The following is a 24,363-nucleotide window of genomic DNA, read 5'->3' on the forward strand; positions in this document are numbered from 1 at the left end:
GGGTCCGAGAGTCTGTGCATGCTGTAGTTCTTTGTGGGAATTTGGCTTCCAAACTATGCTCAAAGTGCAAGCCACCCACCCAATGTCTCCACAGCAGGGGTCAGCAAACTTTTTTGGGAGGGGGCCGGTTCACCGTCCCCCAGACCTTGTGGTGGGCTGGACTGCATGCACACACACACACACACACACACACACACACATGGCGGAGGGGGCTTCTCTCTTTCCCCCAGCCCCTCCCCTCCCCCTGCCTACCTATGGTGCTGCCGGCGCAAGGGTGGGCTGGCTCCGGAGAGGCGCTGCCCAAAATGGCGCTCAGCCAGCTCATCCCAGTCCCCTTCCTCCTCTACAAAGGGCGGGGAGAAGCCTGGAGGAGGGAGGGAGGAGGCGCCGCGGTGTGTGAGAGGGAGAGGGGAAATGGCGCCCCCAAAAATGGCGGTGCAGAAAAAAATGTAATGAACAGAATCCACACGATCCGCGGGCCGGATCCTGAGGGCAATTGGATCAGATCCGGCCCACAGACCGTAGTTTGCCGACCCCTGCTCTACAGTGCTGCCATGATATAGTACGCACTTTCTTCCAAATGCTTCCCGATCAAAGAGCCAATGTACTCAACAGACAGGAAGTCCCGCCTCCTGACTCCCTGGCCTGTTTCTGCCATGTTAAACCTGCAGACATCGCCCATGCGTGCTCTTTCTGAGTGCAAAATTTTCACACGCGTAACGTTTGGTTTCTTTTTCCTCAGAACTCTCCGAATGCCAGGGAAAACTTCAAGAGCTCAACCGGATGCTGCAGAGTTTGGAGACCTTGCACCGCATTCCATCTGCTCCCCTCATCTCCAATAGTCAGGTATGTAGAGCGGCGAAGGCAACAGATCATCCTCACCTGAGGCCCTTCTTTGTGTGCCTCCTCCACGAGAGGCCCAGAGGGTGGCAGCATGAGAACGGGCCTTTTCTGCAGTGGCTCCCCACTTGTGGAATGCTCCCCCCAGGGAAGCTCTCCTGGCGCCTTCATTACATATCTTTAGGCGCCAGGCAAAGCATTCCACTTCTCCCAGGCCTTCGGCTATTTCAACAATCTGTGGCCTTTTAAACTGTGTGCGTTTTTTAATTGCTTTTGTTTGTTACCATATTATGCATTTTTGTGTTTTTATATTGTAAGCCGTCCTGTGGAATAATAGAATTGTAGATTCTGTTATTTGGGTTGTTGGGTTGTTGTTTTTGTTTTGATTATTTATTTTGTGGTTTTATATTTTGATTTTCTTCTGTGAACTGCCCTGAGTCCTCCGGGTATAGGGCGGAATAATAATAATAATAATAATAATAATAATAATAATAATAATAATATTTGTAAGGGATCCCAAAGGTCATCTAGCCCAACCCCCTACAGTGCAGTTGCCACTGGCTCTGGAGTTGCTTTCTTGCCATTTCAGTCATGTACCAACCATGGGCTTTGAACGGATTTGCATGGTTATGTACCCACTCTTACAAATTGAGGAATTCCTGCTTTGAGTTCTCTGACTCTGAATAAACTTTCGATGGCAGCTGTGGCAGGAGACTCTTTCTTGATTTTTTACAGACCTCAGCGGGCACGGAGAGACCCAGGAAAGGGAAGAGATCCACTCGCATCTGGTGCACTCAGAGTTTTGCAAAAGACGACACGATAGGCAGGGTGAGCTGGCTTGGAACTGGTGGTATCTGTTCTGATATGGCAGTGATGGCCAAACTTGGTCCTCCAGCTGTTTTGGGACTACAATTCCCATCATCCCTGACCGCTGGCCCTGTTAGCTAGGGATAATGGGACTTGTAGTCCTAAAAACAGCTGGAGGGCCAAGTTTGGCCATCACTGTGATATGGGTTGTGTGAGAGGGTGTGTGTCTAGCTTAGAAAGTGGAGGGTGGCATTTTGCATTGTCTTGCTGTTATTGAGAGAGCAATGCTTTTCTGGGACAGAGGAGAAAGGCCTTTTAAGCAGTGCTTTTAAAATGTTTAGGTGTACTCTCATTTTGACTCAAGAAAATCACCACTTTATAGTTCAAATTGGGGAAAACAAATATAGTAAATGGACAAAAGTACAGAGATTTACAAATGTTTGGGGTATGCATCCCTGCAGGGGAAAAAAGCACTGCTTTTAAGTAATATGGAAGGGGAGAGGGTGCGATGGGGGAAATACTCTACTGAGTGTCTAAACGAGAAGTGTTTTGTCGCCTGCAGGTGGGGCGCCTGCACGGCTCTGTGCCCAACCTTTCGAGATATTTGGAATCCTGTCAGAACCAAGCCATCTTTAGCGTCCCTCCGGAATACAGCCAGCTGCAGAGAAGTTTCTGGATTTTAGCTCAGAAAGGTCAGCTTGTGGCAGGTGTTGGCTATTGTTGTTCGCAACACTCAGGAATGGCAGTCCTACTTTACCTATATTTGTTATTTTTGTTGTGGGTGGAGAGGGATCTGCTGATTTCGAAGGTCAACAGAGAGCAGGAGCAGGAGAGAGATTGGAAGGAAAGATTGTTTTATGGGCTTGTTCCTTTTTTGGGGGGGGTTAATTCCCCCCATTTCCACAACCTGTTCTTTGCCGCGATAAATCACAGTGTTGTGACTGAATCAACCCAGATTCTGTACAAAGGAAAGCTGGATTTTGTGTCCTGCATAAATCGCAGAAATGTTCTTGTTTTACATGACTAGTTCAGCTTCTGCAGAACAAGGGGAGTGTATCTATGGGCTACTTTTAATATGAGGCTGCATTTTAAATTGCATTTTAACCTGTATTTTAAATTGGTTTTTTTTCTTCCTATTATGCTTTTACTGTAATTTTACTGGTGTTAGCCGCCCTGAGCCCGGCTCTGGCCGGGGAGGGCGGGGTATAAATAAAATTTATTATTATTATATAAATATATATATACACACACACGCCTTGTTTGCCAATTCTGCTCACACATTTCGCTCCACTTCTTGAGTTTTCATTGGGTGTTATAAACATTTGTTTTCAAATTGGTCAAGGTGGCCTTAAGGGCTAGAAACTTGAGCTCCTTCCTTTAAAAACAAAAGTTGATCATTCCAAGGATTCCGGAGTCCTCGCCGAATGCTCGGTTCCTTATGAATGATGGGATCTGCTTTGCCATTTGCTTTCCTCCTTTGCCAGTTCATGGCTCCCTCAGCAGCGTGCTGGCCGTGCTGACGGTGGAGCGAGACCGTCTCCAAGAACTGCAGCGGACGCTCGATCTGCAACGCTCCACTATGTCTTCCGCCCAGGGTGGTCGTGGGGGTGGCATCGGCATGGCAGCAGCCGGGGTAAGGCTCCTCCCACTGTCCTCTGGCAGGCTCGCCAATTGCTGGTTTTGAAACTTTGCTGGTATAGAATTATTACTACTTTTTTTAAAAAAAAGTTAGATGCTTATCCCAAAAAAACAGCAACCCAATATATGCAGAATACTGCAGCATTGGCACAGAATAGCTCAGTCAGTGTACAGTACCGTATTTTTTGCTCCATAAGACGCACTTTTTCCCTCCTAAAAAGTAAAGGGAAATGTGTGTGTGTTTTATGGAGCGAATGCAGGCGGGAGGCAGGCGGGAAAAGCCACGCTCTGCGCGGCTCTTGCGGGTTTTTCTACGAGGTGGGAGAAGGGCAGCCTGTCACTGAGAGCTGTCCTTCTCCCACCTCGTAGAAAAGCCCCCAGGAGCCGCGCTCCCTTTCACGAGCCACGTGGAGCGTGTGTGCAGCTCTTGGGGGCTTTTCTCCCTCCTGGGGAAAAGCCTGCAAGTGCCACACACACGGTTCACACGGCTCGTGAAAGGGAGCGCTGAGCAGAGCCTGGGATGCATCCCAGGCTCTGCTCAGCGCTCCCTTTAAAAATATATTTTTTTCTTGCATTCCCCCTCTAAAAACTAGGTGCGTCTTATGGTCAGGTGCGTCTTATGGAGAGAAAAATACGGAATGTATATAAAGTCAAGAGCATGAACTTAATTTCAGGCAGGTAAAGGGAGTCTGACTGGCTCTGCCTCCACTTCTTCAGGTGGCTTTGGGCACCATCCCCCCCCCCAGCCCTTCTTGGGGAATGCAAACCTTGACCAAAAGAACTTTTCCATCTTTGATTTAAGTATATGCCCAAGTCATAGAGAATATGGGGCTCCACAGATGTCTGTTTTTGGTTGTGCATTCATGATGTATTTGGGCTCACGATGGTATTGAGGCAGGTATAAGCGGTCCCGTTTTCAGTGCTCCTGCGAACGTTTTGGGGCAGGCATACTGCTTTTGTTTCCAATCGGTGCATGCCAAAGCCCTGTCAAATAGTGCACCACAAACATGCCACTTAATTTATTTAATTTTTGCCTCACCTTTGTTGCGCTATATTGCAAGAGCAAGTGGTGCTGCGGGTTAAACCACAGAGCCTAGGACTTGCCGATCAGAAGGTCGGCGGTTCGAATCCCCGCGACGGGGTGAGCTCCCGTTGCTCGGTCCCTGCTCCTGCCCACCTAGCAGTTTGAAAGCACGTCAAAGTGCAAGTAGATAAGTAGTACTGCTCCAGCGGGAAGGTAAACGGCGTTTCCGTGCGCTGCTCTGCCTTGCCAGAAGCGGCTTAGTCATGCTGGCCACATGACCCGGAAGCTGTATGCTGGCTCCCTTGGCCAATAAAGCGAGATGAGCGCCGCAACCCCAGAGTCGGTCACGACTGGACCTAATGGTCAGGGGTCCTATTGCATATGTGCCCTTCCAAATGACAATGATGTGATAAAATTCGCGTCCCCCAAATGCCTCCGTGGAGCCTGTGTAAGCCCCAACCCTGTTCTGCCTCCTTCCAGGTCCAAAAAGACCCACGCATCGGCGATTGCACGTCAATGGGACGCACCTAAAATGGTCGCCACCTGTAGATAATAATTTACTATTATTGCATCAATGACATGTTGCAGGATACACCCCCAAAACCAACAAACCCCAGTTTGGAGGGGTTCCGTATCTTTCTGGTGGTTTTGAGCGCTGGTACCTCATGTTTGAGAAATTTAAGCATTGCCTGGTCTATGATGCTCTACAGGGCAATTTCTTTATCTACATTTCGCGGCCCTCTCTAAATTCCTCCTTTCCCCTTCCTGGCTTCTCTGCAGACCCTGGACAATATGGAATGTATACGCCGTTTCCATTCTCTCTCCATCTCCTCGGACACAACCCTGGACTCTTTTGCCTCATTTAACCCTGATGAGGTAAACTGTCCTTTTCTTTACAGCGGAGAAAATGTGTGCCGCTACATGCTAGCTGGGGCTGATAGGAGTCTTAGTCCAAAACGACTGGAGGGCACCAGGTTGGCAAAGTCTGCTGCAAGCTCTTAACCTGATCAGAGAGTATTGCAGAGAGCTCCAGGCAGGCAAACCCAGAGATGAACTAAGCAGCCATATTCCATCCTGTTTTGAGTTTCACTAGTGGTCGGTCATAGATCTGTTCCGTCGTGTTGCGTGTAAGTTTTCGGAAAGAAAAAAAAGCCTGCATTTAAATTGTATGCAATTCGTGTGGAGATGAGTCTTTGTAGTCCAATTTGGAATCAAGTTCAGGAGTGATGGATTGGGCTGATCCACTGCAAAATAAACAGACCAGACAAACTCCTGAGCCCCTAAGGCAGGCTGATCCCTTCCAAACCACTAAAAGCGGTTACTTTTATTACTTAATTACTTACACAGGTTGTGACTCTGGCCATTAGGCTGGATGTTAGATTTTTAAAAAGGACTATAGAGAGATTCATGGGAGGTGAGGGAGGTGAGGTTCATCCACAGCTATTGGCCGTGATACTTTCAGGTTAAGGGATGTGGGTGGCGCTGTGGTCTAAACCACTGAGCCTCTTGGGCTTGCCGATCAGAAGGTTGGCGGTTCGAATCCCTGTGACAGGGTGAGCTCCTGTTGCTCTGTCCCAGCTCCTGCCAACCTAGCAGTTCGAAAGCATGCCAGCGCAAGTAGATAAATAGGTTCTGCTGTGGCGGGAAGGCAAATGTTTCCGTGCGCTCTGGTTTCCGTCATGGTGTCCCGTTGCTCCAGAAGCGGCTTAGTCTTGCTGGCCACATGACCCCAAAAGCTGTCTATGGACAAACGCCGGCTCCCTCGGCCTGAAAGCGAGATGAGCGCCGCAACCCCATAGTCGCCTTTGACTGGATCTCTTGGCAACATTTTTTTTCTTTCTCTGCCCTCTAGCCGGATGCCCTGTTGGTTAAAGGTCAGGAGCAGCAGCTCTCCAATCGCAGCATCGTATCTCTCTCCGACTCGCACACGGAGTTCTTCGATGCCTGCGAGGTTTTCCTGTCGGCCAGCTCATCTGAGAACGAGGTTGGTGGATGTAGCCATTTGTGGGGGGGGAGTCTTTAAAACAGGAATCTGTGGCCCACTAGTTGTTCCCGGGCTACAGCTTCCATCATCTGGAGGTACACGGGTTCCCCATATAAGTAAACAAAATGATTGTGGTAACTGAGAGCAAATGGTCGAAACCCAGCATTTATGGCGACACACATCAGCAGGTGAAATTATAGCTGATCCCAGCATAATCTTCCCTGCTGCAGATTAATTGCAAGGTGTTCTTACAGGCCATTAGGAGAGAGTGGTTGTTTCAGTAGAAAACCTACCCTTTAGCGCTCAATCAGAGCAAACGTCAGTTCGGGGTTTCCGCAGATGGACGTTTGCTCTGGTTGAGCGCTAAAGAGCGGGTTTTTGCAGGGAAAGCTCTGGAGCATGAAAAATGCTTAGACACAGAGCTTTAAAGAGCAGGCTGCGCCTGGAAAAAGTGAAGGAAAGGTAAGTGTGAATAAGGTCAGTGTCTCTACCTGCTGATGCCTGCAAAAACAACCAGCAACCTTTAAATAGGGCTTCCAGCTTCCTGCTGTGGGAAATGGCTGCCTCCCACAATAATTCAGATTGTAATTTGATTTTTGTGTGTGCTTTTTTCCTTGATTTGGATTATGATTGGATTGGATTTGTTTTTAATGGAAAACTAATAAAAATATTTTAAAAAAGAAAGAAAAAATAACCAGCAACCACAAGAAAATGCACAATAATGTTGCCCAATTAACTTCCTGCACATCTGAGCTCATATTCTTATAAACAACTGTTGGTGAGTGATTCATTTTTTAAAAGATAGGCCTTGGCAGGATTTCTTTTTTAAAAAGCAGTGGGAATGGTAAATAAATTGGATTTAGATTTTAATCTAGCTTTTCAGGGTATGATCTTGTGTCACACGCTCCATATCTGTGTCTTCACTGTCGTCTTTTTTTCTCTCTCTCTCATCCTTTTGTGAATTAGCCAGCAGCAAAGCCACTCCCCCCCGCCTAGCAGCTGCTGTCCCCCCAATCCCCCCCAGTGGCCTATTCCCACCCCAGCTCCTCATATACATCTGCCCAGGTCTTTTATGTTCAGTCTCTTTCTCTTCGCTCCCTCTTCCTACTAGAAGGTCCAGGCTTAGTCCAGTTCTACAATGTGTTCTCTTAGGCCTCTCCTCCTCCTCCTTTTCTACCACCTTTTCTCTTTCGGACACAACTCTAGGTTCCTGCTTCAAATTGAGAGACTCAGGAGCACTATGGTATTGAATTTCACAACCCCCTGCTTGCATGCAGCTCTTCCCATGAGTCTTGAAGGCATCTGAGGAGATGGCTGGGCTTTTCCAACTTGCTATTCCTTTGATGTCCACGGCCTCAACTCGTGACTTCTTCTTTCGATTGCTTCGAAGAGTTCTGTGTCACAGTCCTACTGTCTCTGCAATGTGGACCTGGAGAATCCTGTGAAATCTTTCTTCTTTGTCCTCTGTCTTTCCTTCTATCCTACACTTCATGGGAGAAGCAGTCTTCCCACATATCCTCTCTGGCTTCCAGGTTCAGTCATTTTGCTGGGGATGAATTTCAGGGTCAAATTTTTGCTATAGGGCCAAAAGTACACAAGGCTCAGGGACTTCCCAGCAGCCTCTCCCTTTAAAGTGAGGAACCTTTGTTCCTCCAGGTGTTTCTGGACTACAATTCCCATCAGCCCCCATCAAGCATGGGATGATGGGAGTTGTAGTACAGCAACATCTGGAGGGACAAAGGCTCACCACTCCTGCTTTGAAACTTGATTGGGAAGGAGAATGGAGATTGCGCTGACTAAATCTGTGCTGTCAGTCCACCCTGACGCCATTTTCCAAAAGCATCCCTGTTGGATTTTTGCTGGGCCTTTTTATATAAGATCTGCCTCCGTCCACCTTGCCCACACAGGAAAGTTGCACTGGATTCCATGCCCCTTGCCTAAGTCCTAGCCTTTTGTCCTGCCTCTGATTCCATTTAAACACAACACAGCCACCACCTCCTCTTCCCCGTCATTCCTCTTTCCTGGCAAGCCCACCACTTCCCTTGGCCTGTGTAACCTCTGTTGCTCCTCCAGGCCACAGACGACGAGTCCTGCATCAGCGAGGTGACTAACAGCATCTTGGAGGAAGCCACAGACATGGCGGGAGGACCAGGGCGTTGTCTCAAAGGTACTTGTTCCAGGAGGTGATCAGGGTGTGTGTGCTTGCAGAGGAGGAGCTACAGAACAGAGCCGCTACTAGGGGAGGGGATAAATCAGGGGCAGGGAACCTGTGGACTACAACTCCCATCATCCTCGACAAATGTCCTTGCTCGTTGGGGCTGATGGGAGTTGTAGGCGAACAACATCTGGAGGGCACTAAAGAGCAAGGAGATGGAGGTAATCCATCCTTTTTATAAATGTCGCCTGCCGTCCTTAAGTGTATGCCGACCTCCCAGAGTACTATACAAAATAGTAATAGTACAAGAGTTGGAATAGGCACCAAGGGGGGAAAAAACCATTCACATAACACATGATTGATATTTTGGATTTCACTTCCACAGGGCTGTCGAGAGCAACATTCCTAGGGGATAACTGGGAGCAGGGTGGGGCTGATGCTAGAACTGAGTGCAGCCAGAGCTGAAAGTGGGTGGGGAGCCCTTTTCTCCCCCTGCCCCAGCCTCATTTATTGCTTTCTTTTTCTCAGCCACCACTTTCTCCCTCCCTCTTCCTCCACACCCCGTGGGCTGCTAAGGGTGGGTGGGGAGAGCACACAGATCCCTCTTGCCTGAGTGATCTGATCACTAGCAGAGGGGGCTTCCTCCCCCCCCTGCTTCTTTCCCCATCTCTCCCCCCATTTTGACTCTCCCTTCCTAGCACCCTAATTTGCCTCCATCTTGCCTTCCTCCTTCCCTGTCATGCTCCTTCCCACTGTCATGAAGCGAGTCAGGGGGCTGCAAGCTTCCCACTCCTGCACTATCACAAGGTGTGCCGTTAGCTGCTAGGTTAAGTAAAGGTAAAGGGACCCCTGACCACTAGGTCCAGTCGTGACTGACTCTGGGGTTGTGGCACTCATCTCGCTTTATTGGTCGAGAGAGCCAGTGTACAGCTTCCGGGTCATGTGGCCAGCATGACTAAGCCGCTTCTGGCAAACCAGAGCAGTGCACGGAAACGTCGTTTACCTTCCTGCCGGAGCGGTACCTATTTATCTACTTGCACTTTGACGTGCTTTCGAACTGCTAGGTTGGCAGGAGCAGGGACCGAGCAACAGGAGCTCACCCCGTCATGGGGATTTGAACCACCAACCTTCTGATTGGCAAATCCTAGGCTCTGTGGTTTAACCCACAGCGCCACCCGCATCCCTTAGCTGCTAGGTTAGATGGCTTTAAAAGCGAAAGAACAAACCCTTGGAGGGTGTGTGTGTGTGTGTGTGTGTGTGTGTGTGTGTGTGTGTGTCCCTAACTGTTATCCACTTAGTGGAGCTTTCATATTCAGAGCCACTATACTTCTGAATATCAGAAGCTGGCATTCAGCACAGCAAGGAAAAAGTATTGCCTCCTATTCTTCCTGTGACCTTCATAGAAGCATCTGACTGACTGCTGCTGGAAACAAAATGCTAGACATTTAACATTTTTAAATTTTTTATTTATCTTAGCAGCAACATCTAGTTCAATAACACAACAGTAAAGAAAGACAATGCAATTGAATTCAAATTAAACACGCAGAAATACAAATTTGGGTCATGTAGTTCACAAGGGCTCTTTGTGCGGAAATTGTGTATAAAATGGGCCGTGTTTGGCTTCTTTGCAGGGAGTGGGGAGCGGCCCTCAGAGTTTGGGGCTGTGCTTCTTGTAACACAGAAGCCTCATACACCCACGTCGTGGGCAAACTAGACAGAGAGGGAATATCTAAAAGTCCCTGCCTGGAGGAGACTGATTTCTGGCTCCTAATCTCAAATGCGCAGGAAGAGGTGGTAGAAGCACCGCGATGAGTCAGACAAGGAGGAGGCAAGCTCTTTGTCACGAATCACTGCAGAGACAAAACTGGGTTTTTGAATTCAGGTTTGCAAAACAGGGTGTTTCCTGGCTCTGAGGTGATGAAATGTCCCGAAGCAGGGGTTTCGTATTCCGAAGAGCGACAACAGTAAATATGTTTCTTCAGCCATCACCGGGTTTTGCCTCTCAGTTTCACAGCCAGGCGTAGGGTCTCTTTTAAGACCTGACAGGAACTGCTTCTGTCCCTCCCTACAGGCCCAGGCGCCATTCCCTGTGTTGGGGACACCTCTGAGATGAGCCTCAGCCTGCCAGTGCCTCTTCCTTTGTACCTCCCTGGGCCGGGTCCCGGGATCATCCGACGGAACTGCCTCCCGGCCTCCCACGTCCACGCCAGCGACGTCAGCGTCTGGAACATCCTCCGCAACAACATCGGCAAGGATCTCTCCAAGGTCTCCATGCCGGTTCAGCTGAACGAGCCCCTCAACACGCTGCAGCGCCTCTGTGAAGAACTTGAGTACAGTGCCCTGCTGGATGCGGCCAGCCGCAACCTGGACCCCTGTGAAAGACTGGTATATGGCCTCGCCCTCTTTATTTCCTTAACCAGGCCGCCATCTTGGAACAGGGGTTGTGTTGGCCAGGCGAGAAGGTCATCCGTGTGTATCCCTTGGGGGACCAGCTCTTGGTGGGGAAAAAGAGAATTGGAGGTCACATTCCAGGCAGGCCAAATATAAAAGGCTTCAAGGCAGGCGCAAATCGGGGGCAGCGACAGGTGTGGCCCAGGGAGAGTCCTGAGGGCCAGATCGAAGGCTTGCATTTGGCCTCTTTCATCCCTTTGGTCTGAATCTTCTTACTTGGCCTGAGATTGAACCCACCCCCTTTGGAAAGGCAAAGTCTGCAATAAGATTGGCAGAACATTGTTGTCCTTTCCCTTTTGGGGGACGATGACTTTATTTATTTATTTATTTTAGACAAAGTAATAATCATAAATAAATAAGAATAAAAATGTGCACCCCACCACCAAGACCTTTCCATTGTAACTATCCAACCTCCCAAAATTTCAACACATCTTGCAATGGTTTGACCCCTTTACATTGTAACAGTACAAATCCTACAAACACCTTCCACATCTCCTCGAAATAATTTCTCCTGCATATTTGCCGTCTTACGGCACACACCTCTCTATACCACCCTTCCATTTTATATTCCGCTTGCCCCTTCCTATAGCTATCATAATTCACGCAGCTGTCAATAAATTTGTGAGCAAGTTCCTTCATAGTCTGTGAACCTTCTACACCATTGTAAATTGATAATAACGCTACTACCTCTGGATTTTCGGTCAGCTTTAAACCCAGTGATCGTCCTTTCCCTTGGCCTTTACAATCGCAGTACTTTCTCAGCTGGTTATGTGTTGTCCCCCACCCCCACCTTTCTCTTCCCCTAATATTTATCTCCCTTCCCTTCCCGTAGATCTGCATGGCTGCCTTCGCTGTATCGGCTTATGCCTCAACGTACTACCGTGCCGGCAGCAAGCCATTCAACCCCGTGCTTGGAGAAACGTACGAGTGCATCCGGCCAGACAAGGGCTTTCGTTTCATAAGTGAACAGGTAAGGAGCTGGAGAGAGCAGAGGGAGGGGGGCAGGCAGGCAGGCAGGCAGGCAGGGCAGTCGAGAAAGGGGAGCACTCATCCACCAAGCAATATGGCAGGTGCCTCAGGCTTACAGGTCCAGAGGGGTTGGGCGGGTGTTTCTCACGGAGTAGCGAAAGGGATCAGGACTTTGCTTTTTTAGCTTAGGAAGGAAGGAGAGGATGAATGGTGCTGAGAGAGGGGCATGGGTGGGACAAAAGTAAATTAGGACTCCTCCACACTCCTGCTTGTCCCCAGGGAAAACCCGCCAAATCAGAGCAAATGTCAATTGAGTTTTCTCCAGATTGACGTTGGCTCCGATTTAGCACCGAAGAATGTGTTTTCCAAGGGAAAGTGGCTGGGGGAAAGGCAAACTGTTCAGGCCCATGTCTAGAAGGAACAAGAGAAATGGGAAACAGATTGGACCCCTGCTTTCTAGACATGGGGCAAGTGGAAGTGTGGACCAAGCCCTTTGTATCCTGGCGCTGACTCAGACTTGAAGACTTGGGGCTCCATCTTGGGCTGAGGTCCCTCAGATGTCCTCAGTAGACAGTGCTGCCTAGTAGGCAGAGGCCACGGAGAAGGAAGGGCGAGGGCAGAAAATGCCACTTGGAATAATCATGGCACCATATGGGGTGCCGTGTTATTTCTGTTCTCGACACCAAACTGGGATGTGATCTTTTATTTTGAGGATATTTTGTGAGCATCTTTGATAGCCACTTGGGGCTATCCGGAAGGGACACGGGTGGCGCTGTGGGTAAAACCTCAGCGCCTAGGACTTGCCGATCGCATGGTCGGCGGTTCGAATCCCCGCGGCGGGGTGAGCTCCCATCGTTCGGTCCCAGCTCCTGCCCACCTAGCAGTTCGGAAGCACCTGCAGGTGCAAGTAGATAAATAGGGACTGCTTACCAGCAGTCAGGTAAACGGCGTTGCGTGTGTTGCGCTGGCTCGCCAGATGCAGCTTGTCACGCTGGCCACGTGACCCGGAAGTGTCTGCGGACAGCTCTGGCTCCCGGCCTATAGCGTGAGATGAGCGCACAACCCTAGAATCTGGCAAGACTGGCCCGTACGGGCAGGGGTACCTTTACCTTTACCTTTACCTGGGGCTATCAGGAGTTGAAATAAAACCTACAGAGAGATTGTGGTTTCCATCGGCAGCAGTTCACTGGGCCCAGGATTTTTCAATTGAATTTTTATTTGCCAGGCACTTCCTTCAAGGAACATACAAGTGCCCACCCTGTTTTTATCCTCATAAGAATCCTGTGAGGTAACTTATGCCAGGTGTTTAGGCCCACCTAAGGCCTAAGGCTGCATACATATTACCAGCTTAAAACGCAGCTAGTTTTTTCTTTCTTCCTCAATTTAGATCCACGCTGGTTTGGGGGCGGAGGGCGGGAATGCATCCTAACGCAGAATTTCCTCAGAAACTCAAGGATAGATATGGATTGTGGCTATCATCGTGTGTACAGTCCTTCTTAAACCTACGATGGGAGCACATTGGATGCAGAGTATACAGGTGTGGGTACACAAATTAAATCTGTTGCTCTGGATGTTTAATGTGCAGTCCAGAGAACATTTGTATTCCTTAAATCCTGTTAAACCACAAATCCCAATTTAAGAGTGCTGTCATGACCTGAATTTCCGCCAATTTCTCTGAAATTTAAGTGGGCAGAAAGAAAGAAAAAACAGTTTCTTTTTTTGGAAATGGCACGCTTTTTGAAGGTGCCCACCCCTGAAACACTGATGGCTTATTATCTTCCTCCTGCCCCCCCCCCAAACTGCAGGTCTGCCACCATCCTCCTGTTTCGGCTTGCCACGCAGAGTCTGACAACTTCGTATTCTGGCAAGGTGAGGCTTCAAGGTAAAAGCAAATACATGCCTGGAAGGAGTGTGCAGGGGGAAAAGAAAATAGCACCCAGGAGCTCTCTTTGGGGGTGGGGAGAAAGTGTGTGCTTTGTTTATTGGGTCAAAAAGACCATTCCAGGTTGTCAACAGAGTTCCGTCCCAAATCAGATTTTAAAACATTTGGGGGGTCAGCTCTTGAACATGAAAGAGTGTTTTCTGAGCATGTGTCCCTTCCTCACTGATAAACAAAAGCATGCGTGGGGAACCTGTGACCCTCCTTATTTTGCTGAACTACATCTTGGCCCTGCTTAATAGGGGATTATGGCTGTTGTAGTTCAGGAAGATCTGGAGGGCTGAAGGTTCCCCACACATGGACTCAAGCAAAAACCTCTTTGCATTTGACAATAGGAGGCCAGGATGGGCTCTGTCAGAAAAGTCAACTTGCAGATACCATTGGCCATAGCATTGGATTCTTTTTCTTTCTTTCTTTCTTTCTTTCTTTCTTTCTTTCTTTCTTTCTTTCTTTTTCTTCTCTCTCTCTCTCTCTCTCTCTCTCTCTCTCTCTCTCTCTCTCTTCCTTAGAACAGTGTTTCCCAAACTTGGGTGTCCATCTGTTTTCGGACTACATCTCCCATCATCCATAGCTAGCAGGACCAGTGGTCGGGGATGATGGGAATTGTAGTTCAAAAAAAGCTGGAGACCCAAGTTTGGGAAACACTGTCCTAGAAGAATGCCTTTAGAGTAGGCTCATAATCTGTGCTGCAGTCACCACCCCACTTCACAATTTGGTTTACCTCCCAAAGACATAATTAGTGTGACCTCACTTTTCATATTTCTCTCTCTCTCTCTATCCCACCCCCACCCCCCAATATTTTGTTTTGCTTAGACATGAAGTGGAAAAATAAATTCTGGGGCAAATCCTTGGAGATAATCCCCGTGGGTACAGTGAACGTCCAGCTTCCCAGGTGAGTCGCCCATCCTGTTTCCTGCCCCTTTGATCCTTGGTGGATTTCCCACCCACCTCCAGACCCTGGATCCCCCTTTCTTTCTTTCTCCCAACGAAAGGTTTGGGGATCACTACGAATGGAACAAGGTGACTTCCTGCATCCACAATATCTTGAGTGGGCAGCGCTGGATCGAGCACTACGGCGAGGTGCTGATCCGGAACACGAGAGACAGCACCTACCACTGCAAGATCACTTTCTGCAAGGTAGGTTCTGACCCCGGACTGTTTTGTCTGCGTTCTTCCCTCACCCCCCTGCTCCTTCTGATCTGTGCTTGCCCCTTCCTCTGGTACCTTCAATCAAATCCCACCCATCTTGGCTCTGAACCCAGCCTCTGGCATCTGAATTTGAACATTCAAAGCTGTGCTATACTGAGTCAGGCACTGTTGCCCATCCCAGCTCAGTCTTGTCTACATTTGGACTGGCAATGACTTCATGGGGTTTGGGGCGTTGGTCTTTCTCAGCCAAACCTGGAGATACCCAGGATTGAACATGGGCCACAGAGCTACAGCCCTGCCCTCTGGTGCCTCTCCCTCTATCCTGGCACATCTTGTGGGTTCTTCCCCTTGGACTGCCTCACCCTTGCTGCACAGTGTCTTCATTCTGCACTCCTCACTCCATCTTTTTTGAGCTTTCAGTCTCTTTCCCCCTTCTCTCCCCGCCCCCTGTTACTGGAGATTCTTCACTCTGCGGCAGCATTCAGAGATCACTTTAAACCTTGGTTAACCTTAACCATGGTTTAAAGATGAAGAAGCAGTTTGATGGTGCATATGGCAAAGATAACAGCTGCTTCACTCCTTCTGCTGCCACGTTGCTGAGATTTAACCTATGGTTTGGCTTAGCATTAGGTTTGAACCGGGGCTTCTGGTTTGTTTCCTCCAAACAAACCGTGAGCAGTAAACTAAATAAGAAAACCTTGGTTGTTTGAAGAGAAACAAACCATGATTCCAGGTTTGTAAGTGATGCTTATCCAAACCATAGCTTGGCTCTTAGCACTGCAGAAGCAGGGAAGGTGTAAAGTGGCCGCAATTTGCATCTATGCATCAGCATGCTGCATGTTCCACCTTTAAACCATGGTTAAGCTTAACTATGGGACACGGGTGGCCCTGTGGGTTAAACCACTGAGCCTAGGGCTTGCCAATCAGAAGGTTGGCGGTTCAAATCCCCACAATGGGGTGAGCTCCCGTTGCTCAGTCCCTGCTCCTGCCAACCTAGCAGTTCGAAAGCACGTCAAAGTGCAAGTAGATAAATAGGTACCGCTCCGGCGGGAAGGTAAACGCCGTTTCCGTGTGCTGCTCTGGTTCGCCAGAAGTGGCTTAATCATGCTGGCCACATGATCAGGAAGCTGTACGCCGGCTCCCCCGGCCAATAAAGTGAGATGAGCACCGCAACCCCAGAGTCGGCCACGACTGGACCTAATGGTCAGGGGTCCTTTTACCTTTACCTAAGCTTAACTATGGTTTAAAGTGCAAACCAGGCCTGTGTCTCTCTAACCATCCTGAAATTCCCCTCCCCGCTCTGGAGCCCTTTTAATTCTTACACCAATGCCTGACCCCTAAATTGATTCCCTCCCTTTTACTCCCAGGTTTCTCCCTGCCCTCCCACCCTTCAATCTCTCCTTCCAGCCCTATTCATCCCACCCTGTTCCTGCCTGCATTGACACCTGATTGTGTGGAGCCCTCCTCCCTGCTCTAACCGCACCCTCCCCTCTCTGGCAGGCGCGGTACTGGGGTTCCGGGGTCAACGAGGTGCAGGGCGCCATTTTCAGCCATAGCGGCAAGGTTATCCACCGGCTCTTCGGGAAGTGGCACGACGGGTTGTATCGCGGCGTGGCCCCTGTCGGCAAGTGCATCTGGAGGCCCAGTAAGGAACTGCTTGCACCGGGGCAATGGGGGAAATTGGCAGTTACTGGTGCTCCTGTAGGTCTTGCCCCACAAGGGTTGATGAGTCCATTCTGAAATGCTACAGTCCCGTGAATGCAACAATTCCACAATTCTTTGTGGAAACTCGCGGAACCTGGATTTCCGACGCGGGTGGTGTTTGGTCTTAGTTTGAAACCAGAGATCAAATTTATCAATTTTCTAGCTATTGTTGCTGAAGCTCGGAAGTACATGTAAATATGGCTTCTAAAGGTGTGGAAGCTGTGGGAGGGATTGTTGCTGGGTAGGGTCCAAGCACCCCAAGGCTCCCCTAACATGAAGCAGACATCTTTGGCGACATAATTTGGGGGCCGTTAAGGATAGCCAGCTGATCTGACCCATGGAGCGCAAATCACTAAGGTGTTCTCCTGGGGAAGCCCTATTGAAAGGAATGGAAACTGTGCAAGAGCCACCATCAAATGGATCCTTATCGTGTATAGCATTCTTCCATGCATCTGTTAATCTGTTTGCCCATCTTTTCCTGAACCACTTTCGCCGTCTGAGTGGGAGTGATAGCCTGGAATCTGAGGAGGTGAGGAAAGTAATAGACTTTGTTTGGGGACCTTTCCTTTGAGCTCCCAGTTCCTTAACACCCACATCTCATAAGAACTGCATAGGAATCAATGAATAGCATTTATTGCATTGGTCCATAACAGAAAGGAACTGCAAGAAAGAAGTCTTCCTGTTCTTCTGGGAAGCATAGAATCCTTTGTGACATCAGCAGCCGTTGTCCTAATCCCCTCCCTCACCTCAGACCTGTTTGCTTGTCTAGCAACCAACATACCCCATTCTAAGGAAACAGGAAAGCTTGCCTTGCTTAACGTGCCTGGAACGTTCGAGGATGAATGTGGGAACATAAATATGCAACAGACCAGGGCAGCTATTGTCTGGAAACAGAGCTATGTGATAGTGCATGACTTTGCGAACGTGGGATACAACCTTTGAGGCAGGCAGAAAATAAAAACAAACTCTTTTCGACTAACTCTGGGCCACAAAGCAACAAAGCAAACAATAGTGAAAAGAGTGCTTATTCTGGCAAGAAGAACCTTTTGGGCAGGCCTATGTAAATTCAGCAACCGGTCCCCACTCTCATCTCAGACCACTTTGCATGACCAGCAACCAATACAATCCACAGCTTTTGAGAGATTTAGGTAGGATCAACCTGTCAGAGTAAGTGGGTGGTGGGCACCTGATCTTCTGAAATCTTTCTCTCTCTGCCTTTGTCTCCCCTGCCACTTCCAGACCCCATGCCTCGAGACTTCGAGAAGAACTATGGTTTCACTCAGTTTGCCTTGGAGCTCAACGAGTTAACGCCGGAGCTCAAGCGTCTCCTTCCCTCCACAGATACGCGCCTGAGGCCTGACCAAAGGTGAGGGCAGGAAAGCCATTGGGGACTGTCTTTTCCTCTTTTGTTTCAGATAGCCTACTTTTCTGCTGGTAAGGTGTTCAAGGCAGCTTCTGTTCATAGAAATCCCCGTTTTTGCAGCATCCATGCTAAAGCTGATATACACAAAAATTAGGGAAATGAGCGAACATAAAAAACGCAAGGCCATTGTAAGCTTTCCTGCATATCCTGGCTGCCATTTACACCCCATAGACGTGCACACACAAGTTTTTGATAAGAAAAGGAAATGAATATGACTGGGTTTGGTGCCCTTCTCCTCCCCACTTCTCCAGGTACCTAGAAGAGGGAAATGTGCAGGCCGCAGAGTCGCAGAAGCGGCGAATCGAGCAGTTGCAGCGAGACCGGCGTCGGGTGATGGAGGACAACAACATTCTTCATCAGGCGCGCTTCTTCAGGTACTTCCTCCTTTGCTTCCTGTTGTTTCTTCCTCCGTGGAGCCTATGGCCAGGTTTTTACATAAACGCCAACCCATGGTTCATGTAAGCTGTGGTTTATTTAGCAAACCAGGAGTTAACCATGGTTGGTGAAGCAAAGTGTCCTGTTGCGAGGAGGTGGAACTCGAGTCTCCTTGCCATTTATAGAAGCAGAGCAGAGGATGCAAAATTAAACATGTAGTCTTCCTTGATTTGCATCTATATACAGATTGCGGGATTCATCCTTTTTTGGTACATGTTTCTTACTTATTTTTGTAAGCATATAGACTACACACACACCACATAGGTTGCATCCCTTCAACAACCTAGTTCCCTGCTTCCGAGGGGTGAATCAAAACATGCCCTGCCTTTGAAACATGAATTGGTAGTGGCTCCAGATGCATCTCCCCTCGCCAAACTGTTAACCCTGACTTCTAATGGGCTCCTTTTCTTCTTCCTTCTTCCTGGCAGGCGGCAAGTGGATGCAAATGGCAAAGAATCCTGGTTAACTAACAGCAGCTACTGGAAGTTGAGGGCGGAGCCTGGCTTCAGCAATATGGACAGCGCCGTCTTGTGGTAGCGGTTAGCAACCGCAGGAGCGGCTGTGCCTGCCTGCCATTTCCCAAAGCAGCGGGGGGTGGTGGTTAGGAGACCAGACAGCAAGGACCCCCTGCTAGATAAGCACAAAGGTGATCAAGGCATGCAATCCTGGGATTACCAGCACCTCGTGAAGCGGAGGGACGCCTTTCGGTGTTGCGCCATGCACTTCCAAAGCAGCCCTACCCCCCTCGCACACTTGAGGAAGGCGACCGTGGTCCATCTCGCCTCCTCAAAACTGCTGCCTGCTGGCTAGGCAGACCTTGGTGTGGAGCCTTGGGTTGCCGCGGATGCCGACAGGAAGCACTTTAACACCCGCCGAGTCGCAAATCGGCTCCGGGGCAGAAGCAGCGAGACTGGATGCCCCCTTAAGCAACTTGAAAATGGGAAACCGCTCTTTAAATTTTCGAAGCCTGCCTTTTGCTCAGAGAACAGTGGCAAATGTGTGCTCCAGCATGGAGTGGGTGTTTGCACAGCGAAGCCTGGATACTGGATGTTTTGGGTCCTTCGACTACCTAGTAGTTTCCTTCTGGGGGGTGGCTGGTCGCGCCCTCCCTCCCCTCCTGTTTTTTTGGTTGTTTTCAAGTCGCTCCCGGTGGTTGTTCTGAGGTAAAGCCTGGCCTAAGTTAGGAATTCCTGCTCCAGGAGCAGATTATAATATTTGAAGCTGTGGTAGCCCTCTGAGGCAACTCTCTTTCTCCCTGCAAGGCGTCTGTAGGACGGGAATCGGGTTAATGTCACTCTGAGCCAGAGATACCTGGTATGGCGGAGACTCCAGGACTTTTTCCCACGCCTTAAGGAAGTCCTCTGAGTTCTGGGCCACTGTTGGGGCTTATAGCATTGAATCAGGACATTGTGTTTATGTGTGTTTTGTTTCCCTTCATCACCCCCTCTGGTATCTCCTTCCCTCCCTATTTGCTAGGATTGTAAGCCGTTCTCCTCCTCCTCCCCACTGTCCTTCAGCATTTGAAGCAATAATTTAAAAAAAGAGGGAGTGGGGAAACACTGACACTCCCACAATCCTTTGCAGAAATTTGTACCTCAGCATCAGGTCAGGGTCTATCAGAACTTGTGATATTCAAAGCTGCCTCGATTATGATTGAATGTAGAGGTGTGTGTGTATCGTGGGAGCAAAACATATATCCGATCTCTTTCTCAGCTGTGGCAAGAGGAATATAGACTATCCTGAGGCTCGGGTCCTGTTTTGAAGGGAGGGAAGAAAGGAGGAAGTTCTGGCTGAGTCTAGAGCAGGCCCACACCAGTTGTGGCCCACCAAGCCAATGAAGACCAGCGAGTGCTTGACAGTCCCTGCTATCGTTGCATTTCCAAGTTTATTGAACCCCAGAGGGGTTGCAGTACACATGGTTAATTTGGCTTGGTGGGTTACAAGGTGTTGCAAGCTCAGTCCAATGGCTCCGTTCACACCTAGCTTTCCAATTTTATGGTTTTTGTTCCTGGTTTCATCCCCCACCCAGTTTTCAAACTCTGTTTCGGGAAGTACTGTAACTGGAAAATGCTGCATGTCTTTATGAAGTTACAAAGTTCAGGCACAAGTATGAGACCATCATGCAGAACTCCTAGGACCATCATCCATGCTCCTATATCCTGCAAACCTGTCTGAGCTTTCCCAGCGTTACAAAAACGAACATCTACTGCCGAAGTGGAGAAATGCAACATGTGCAGCCCTCAGTTCTCTGTATTCCCAGTCTGGATGCAGGGCAGCCTAGGGACATCACAGCTTTATATATTTTTAGCGTCCAGACTCTATGTTCTTTTACTGCAGTTCACCACTGTGCTGCCCAACTCACCCCGAGGTGGTCATAACCTTTTCCTGCTTTTTCTTGTTTACTGGCCCAGCCTCACCATTTATGTGGGTCTGAAGTGGGCGGCATCATTAACTGAATGTCTACAAAGCACTTTGGTTCCCTTCCTTGCTGGGAGAGGGTGGGGTTTGCACACTGTTGGAAACTGAGCCTCACTTTTCAGCTTTGATCTTCTATTTTATTTTAAGAGATACTTCCTGAAAGGGTTTTGATAATCGCTGCATAGGAGGGGGAGCTTTAATTTATTCCCCGTTATTCGCTCCTCCCTCTCTGCCCCTTCCTGAAGATTTCTTGCCCAACAGATCCAGATTGGTGTCCTGTCTTGTTGTCTGCCCCTCCTTTCTGTGTGCTGGTTGTCTTTAATGTCTCGTCTGGCCCACAAAGCAGGTCGGCCTGCTCTTCGTTCACCTCACCTGGCTGGTCCAGTGATGAGCTGCCGTTCCGTCTTCTGCGTCCATGTTGACTGGCCTCTGTTCTGTCTTTGTGTTGTGGCTTGAACACTCCACGGCGTGTCCAATAATAAAAACAAAGATTTCAGAAGAGTTCCAACGTGTGGTGGCCATTTTGTTCATCCTCCTCAGCCGGCAAGCATGTGTGATCAACTGCTTGTCCCTCACCATCAATAATTGAATAGTAAAGGTAAGATAAAGTGACCCCTGACCATTAGGTCCAGTCGTGGCCGACTCTGGGATTGCAGCACTCATCTCGCTTTATTGGCCGAGGGAGCCGGCATACAGCTTCCGGGTCATGTGGCCAGCATGTCTAAGCCACTTCTGGTGAACCAGAGCAGTGTATGGAAACACCATTTACCTTCCCGCCGGAGCGGTACCTATTTATCTCCTTGCACTTTGATGTGCTTTCGAACTGCTAGATTGGCAGGAGCAGGGACCAAGAAACAGGAGCTCACCCCGTCGTGGGGGATCGGCAAGTCCTAGGCTCTGTGGTTTAACCCACAGCACCACCCGTGTCCCTAATTGAATGGTAGTTTAAAACAAAAACAAAAAACCACCATTCATATGCCCTTTTTTGACTGCTCAATGTGCACAGTACGTATTCTCCTCCTAAAAGCAACTCTGGAATAGGAGCCATTTAAAAAAATAAAATAAAAAAATCAAGCCCATATTGCAGGGAGTGGGCAGATGTCACCTCATAAATCTATGGTTGTGGAAAGGTTCAAAAGGGTGAATCACTGCCAAAGATACTGTGCTACAGCGCCAGTTTAACATCATTTTGACAGATGCGTGGTACTGCAGCCACCAGCCCTGCCATGGTGCAGGAAAGTCTACCACTTGCTGGATTAGTGGAGAGTGACAAGCAGCCAGAGGAAGTACTTAACTACAATGGCTCTCAGTACATTTCTGAGCACAATTCAAAGTGTTGGTGCTGACCTTTAAAGCCCTCAACGCCCTCAACCTTGTATACCTGAAGGAGCGTCTCCACCCCCATCGTTCTGCCCGGACACTGAGGTTCAGCTCCGAGGGCCTTCTGGTGGTTCCCTCACTGAGAGAAGCAAAGTTACAGGGAACCAGGCAGAGGGCCTTCTCAATAGTGGCGTTTGCCCTATGGAACGCCCTCCCATCAGTTGTCAAAGAAATAAACAACTCTGATTTTTAGAAGACATCTGAAGCCAGCCCTGTTCAGGGAAATTTTTAATGTTTGATGTTTTATCGTGTTTTTAATATTCTGTTGGGAGCTGCCCAGAGTGGCTTGGGAGGCCTGTCCAGATGGGTGATGTATAAATAATAAATTACAGTGGTACCTCGGGTTACATACGCTTCAGGTTACATATGCTTCAGGTTACAGACTCCGCTAACCCAGAAATAGTACCTCGGGTTAAGAACTTTGCTTCAGGATGAGAACAGAAATTGTGCTCCAGCGGTGCGGCAGCAGCAGGAGGCCCCATTAGCTAAAGTGGTGCTTCAGGTTAAGAACAGTTTCAGGTTAAGTACGGACCTCCAGAACGAATTAAGTAATTAACCTGAGGTACCACTGTATTATAATTTATCATAATAAGGGCCATGCCTGCACCAAACCTTTAAAGCCGTACGATACCACTTTAAACAGTCATAGTTTTCCCCCAAAGAATCCTGGGAACTTTAAGGGTGCTGAGTGGTTAGAAGACCCCTATTCCCCTCAGAGAGCTGCAATTCCCAACAACACTCAGCATCCTTTACAAACCACGCTTCCCAAGATTATTTTTTTTGGGGGGGGGGGGGGGGACATTAGCCTCTGCTATGTTGCAAGGAGTGCTGGAGCACACGACTTCGGCCCATGAGGTGAATCCACTTGGGGGGAGAAGCAACGAATGGCTTGGTCTGGACGTGAGCCTGCCGGTGGAGAGTGGGCATAAGGCAACTTGGCACAGATAATTTAAGTTTCTTTTCCTGTAGACAATAATGCTTGGCATCCTAACCATGACCCAGTAAGGTACATCAGTACTATCTCCGAACTAAAGATGGGGCTGCTGTCTTAAAATATAAATAACAGGTACCTTACTTCCTGATCCAGGCAGAAGAAATTTGACAGACATGACAGGCTGCATTTGGCACGTGGAGAGACACCCAAAGAACTAACAGCTTTACAGTTTATTTAAAGAAATTCTTAAGCCAAAACGAAAACTCAACAGGCAGCCTGTACACTGCTTTCAATAAATATTTGCAAATGTCAAGAATTTTTGTTGTCTTGAAAAATAAAATAAAAAAAGAGAGAACCTCAAAACACCACAAAGACCGTTGTGTCTTTTACATCTACATATTTTTTTTGTTTGTTTTAAGAGTGTAAACAGTTAGGAGAGCTGAGCCTAACTCCCCCCTCCGCCTCCGAGAAACTCAGCTGGGTTTGCCGAGCCACGGGGAGCGCTTAAAAGGGGAGAGAGTGTCCCATTTGATTGTCTAGCATAATTAAAATTCACTTCACCAAATGACCATCAAGTCTTTCCAGGATTATAAAATACCACCAAGATTTGAGGGAGGGAAGGGGGAGAGGAAATCTCTTTAGAGGAGGAGGTGGAAGTATAAAAATACAACTTATGTCTTTGCCTCCTGCTTTCCATAAAACTAATTACGGAGGGCTTTAAATATGATCATTCTGGACACAATCCACTCTTCATTGTAGACCTGCCCCATTGCAATGTATGGTGTCTCTTGTTTTATTTCTAGGGAGGCATGCATGCGAAGATGCCCAGATGACTTGCCCCTTTCTTTGCAATTGCCTCCCGCTTTGGGGATCTCACCAAATCAAAGCGTGTGCTCTGCAGCACACACAGCTAAACAGTGAGGCACAATGCTACAAAAATTAGCCAAGGGGCTTTCTGTACGGATAACCCCCTATGGCTCTGTACAAGAGGTTGTTTCCCCCCCAGTTCACTTCTCCTCCAATCTCTCTGCGTAGGCGTCTCCACATCTGGCACAAGAGGGCTACCTGAGAAACCTGTCCCTTTATACCAGAGATGAGGAAACCTATGGCTCT

The 24,363-nt window shown here is 48.6% G+C and overlaps 1 protein-coding gene across 4 annotated transcripts in view; it reads left to right on the top strand.

Moving 5' to 3' along the window:
* Positions 1-21,437, top strand: part of OSBPL7 (oxysterol binding protein like 7) — a 34,943-nt gene extending 13,506 nt beyond the window's left edge. For 3 of the 4 annotated variants that reach the window (XM_080979294.1, XM_080979296.1, XM_080979295.1), the window contains exons 8-23: positions 743-846; positions 1,576-1,668; positions 2,210-2,339; positions 3,132-3,280; positions 5,090-5,185; positions 6,162-6,293; positions 8,367-8,460; positions 10,520-10,833; positions 11,732-11,869; positions 13,674-13,737; positions 14,621-14,699; positions 14,800-14,944; positions 16,457-16,601; positions 17,900-18,026; positions 18,335-18,457; positions 18,947-21,437. In XM_080979294.1, the coding sequence (XP_080835420.1) occupies positions 743-846; positions 1,576-1,668; positions 2,210-2,339; positions 3,132-3,280; positions 5,090-5,185; positions 6,162-6,293; positions 8,367-8,460; positions 10,520-10,833; positions 11,732-11,869; positions 13,674-13,737; positions 14,621-14,699; positions 14,800-14,944; positions 16,457-16,601; positions 17,900-18,026; positions 18,335-18,457; positions 18,947-19,055 (2,042 nt within the window). In that variant the 3' untranslated portion in view covers positions 19,056-21,437. Of the gene's footprint in view, positions 1-742; positions 847-1,575; positions 1,669-2,209; positions 2,340-3,131; positions 3,281-5,089; positions 5,186-6,161; positions 6,294-8,366; positions 8,461-10,519; positions 10,834-11,731; positions 11,870-13,673; positions 13,738-14,620; positions 14,700-14,799; positions 14,945-16,456; positions 16,602-17,899; positions 18,027-18,334; positions 18,458-18,946 lie in introns of those variants that run through there. The other variant, XR_013978982.1, reaches the window with a different exon arrangement.
* The last annotated feature ends 2,926 nt before the right edge of the window (positions 21,438-24,363 follow it).

Source organism: Podarcis pityusensis (assembly GCF_964106645.2).
Source record: "Podarcis pityusensis genome assembly, chromosome: 13".
Lineage (NCBI taxonomy): Eukaryota > Metazoa > Chordata > Lepidosauria > Squamata > Lacertidae > Podarcis > Podarcis pityusensis.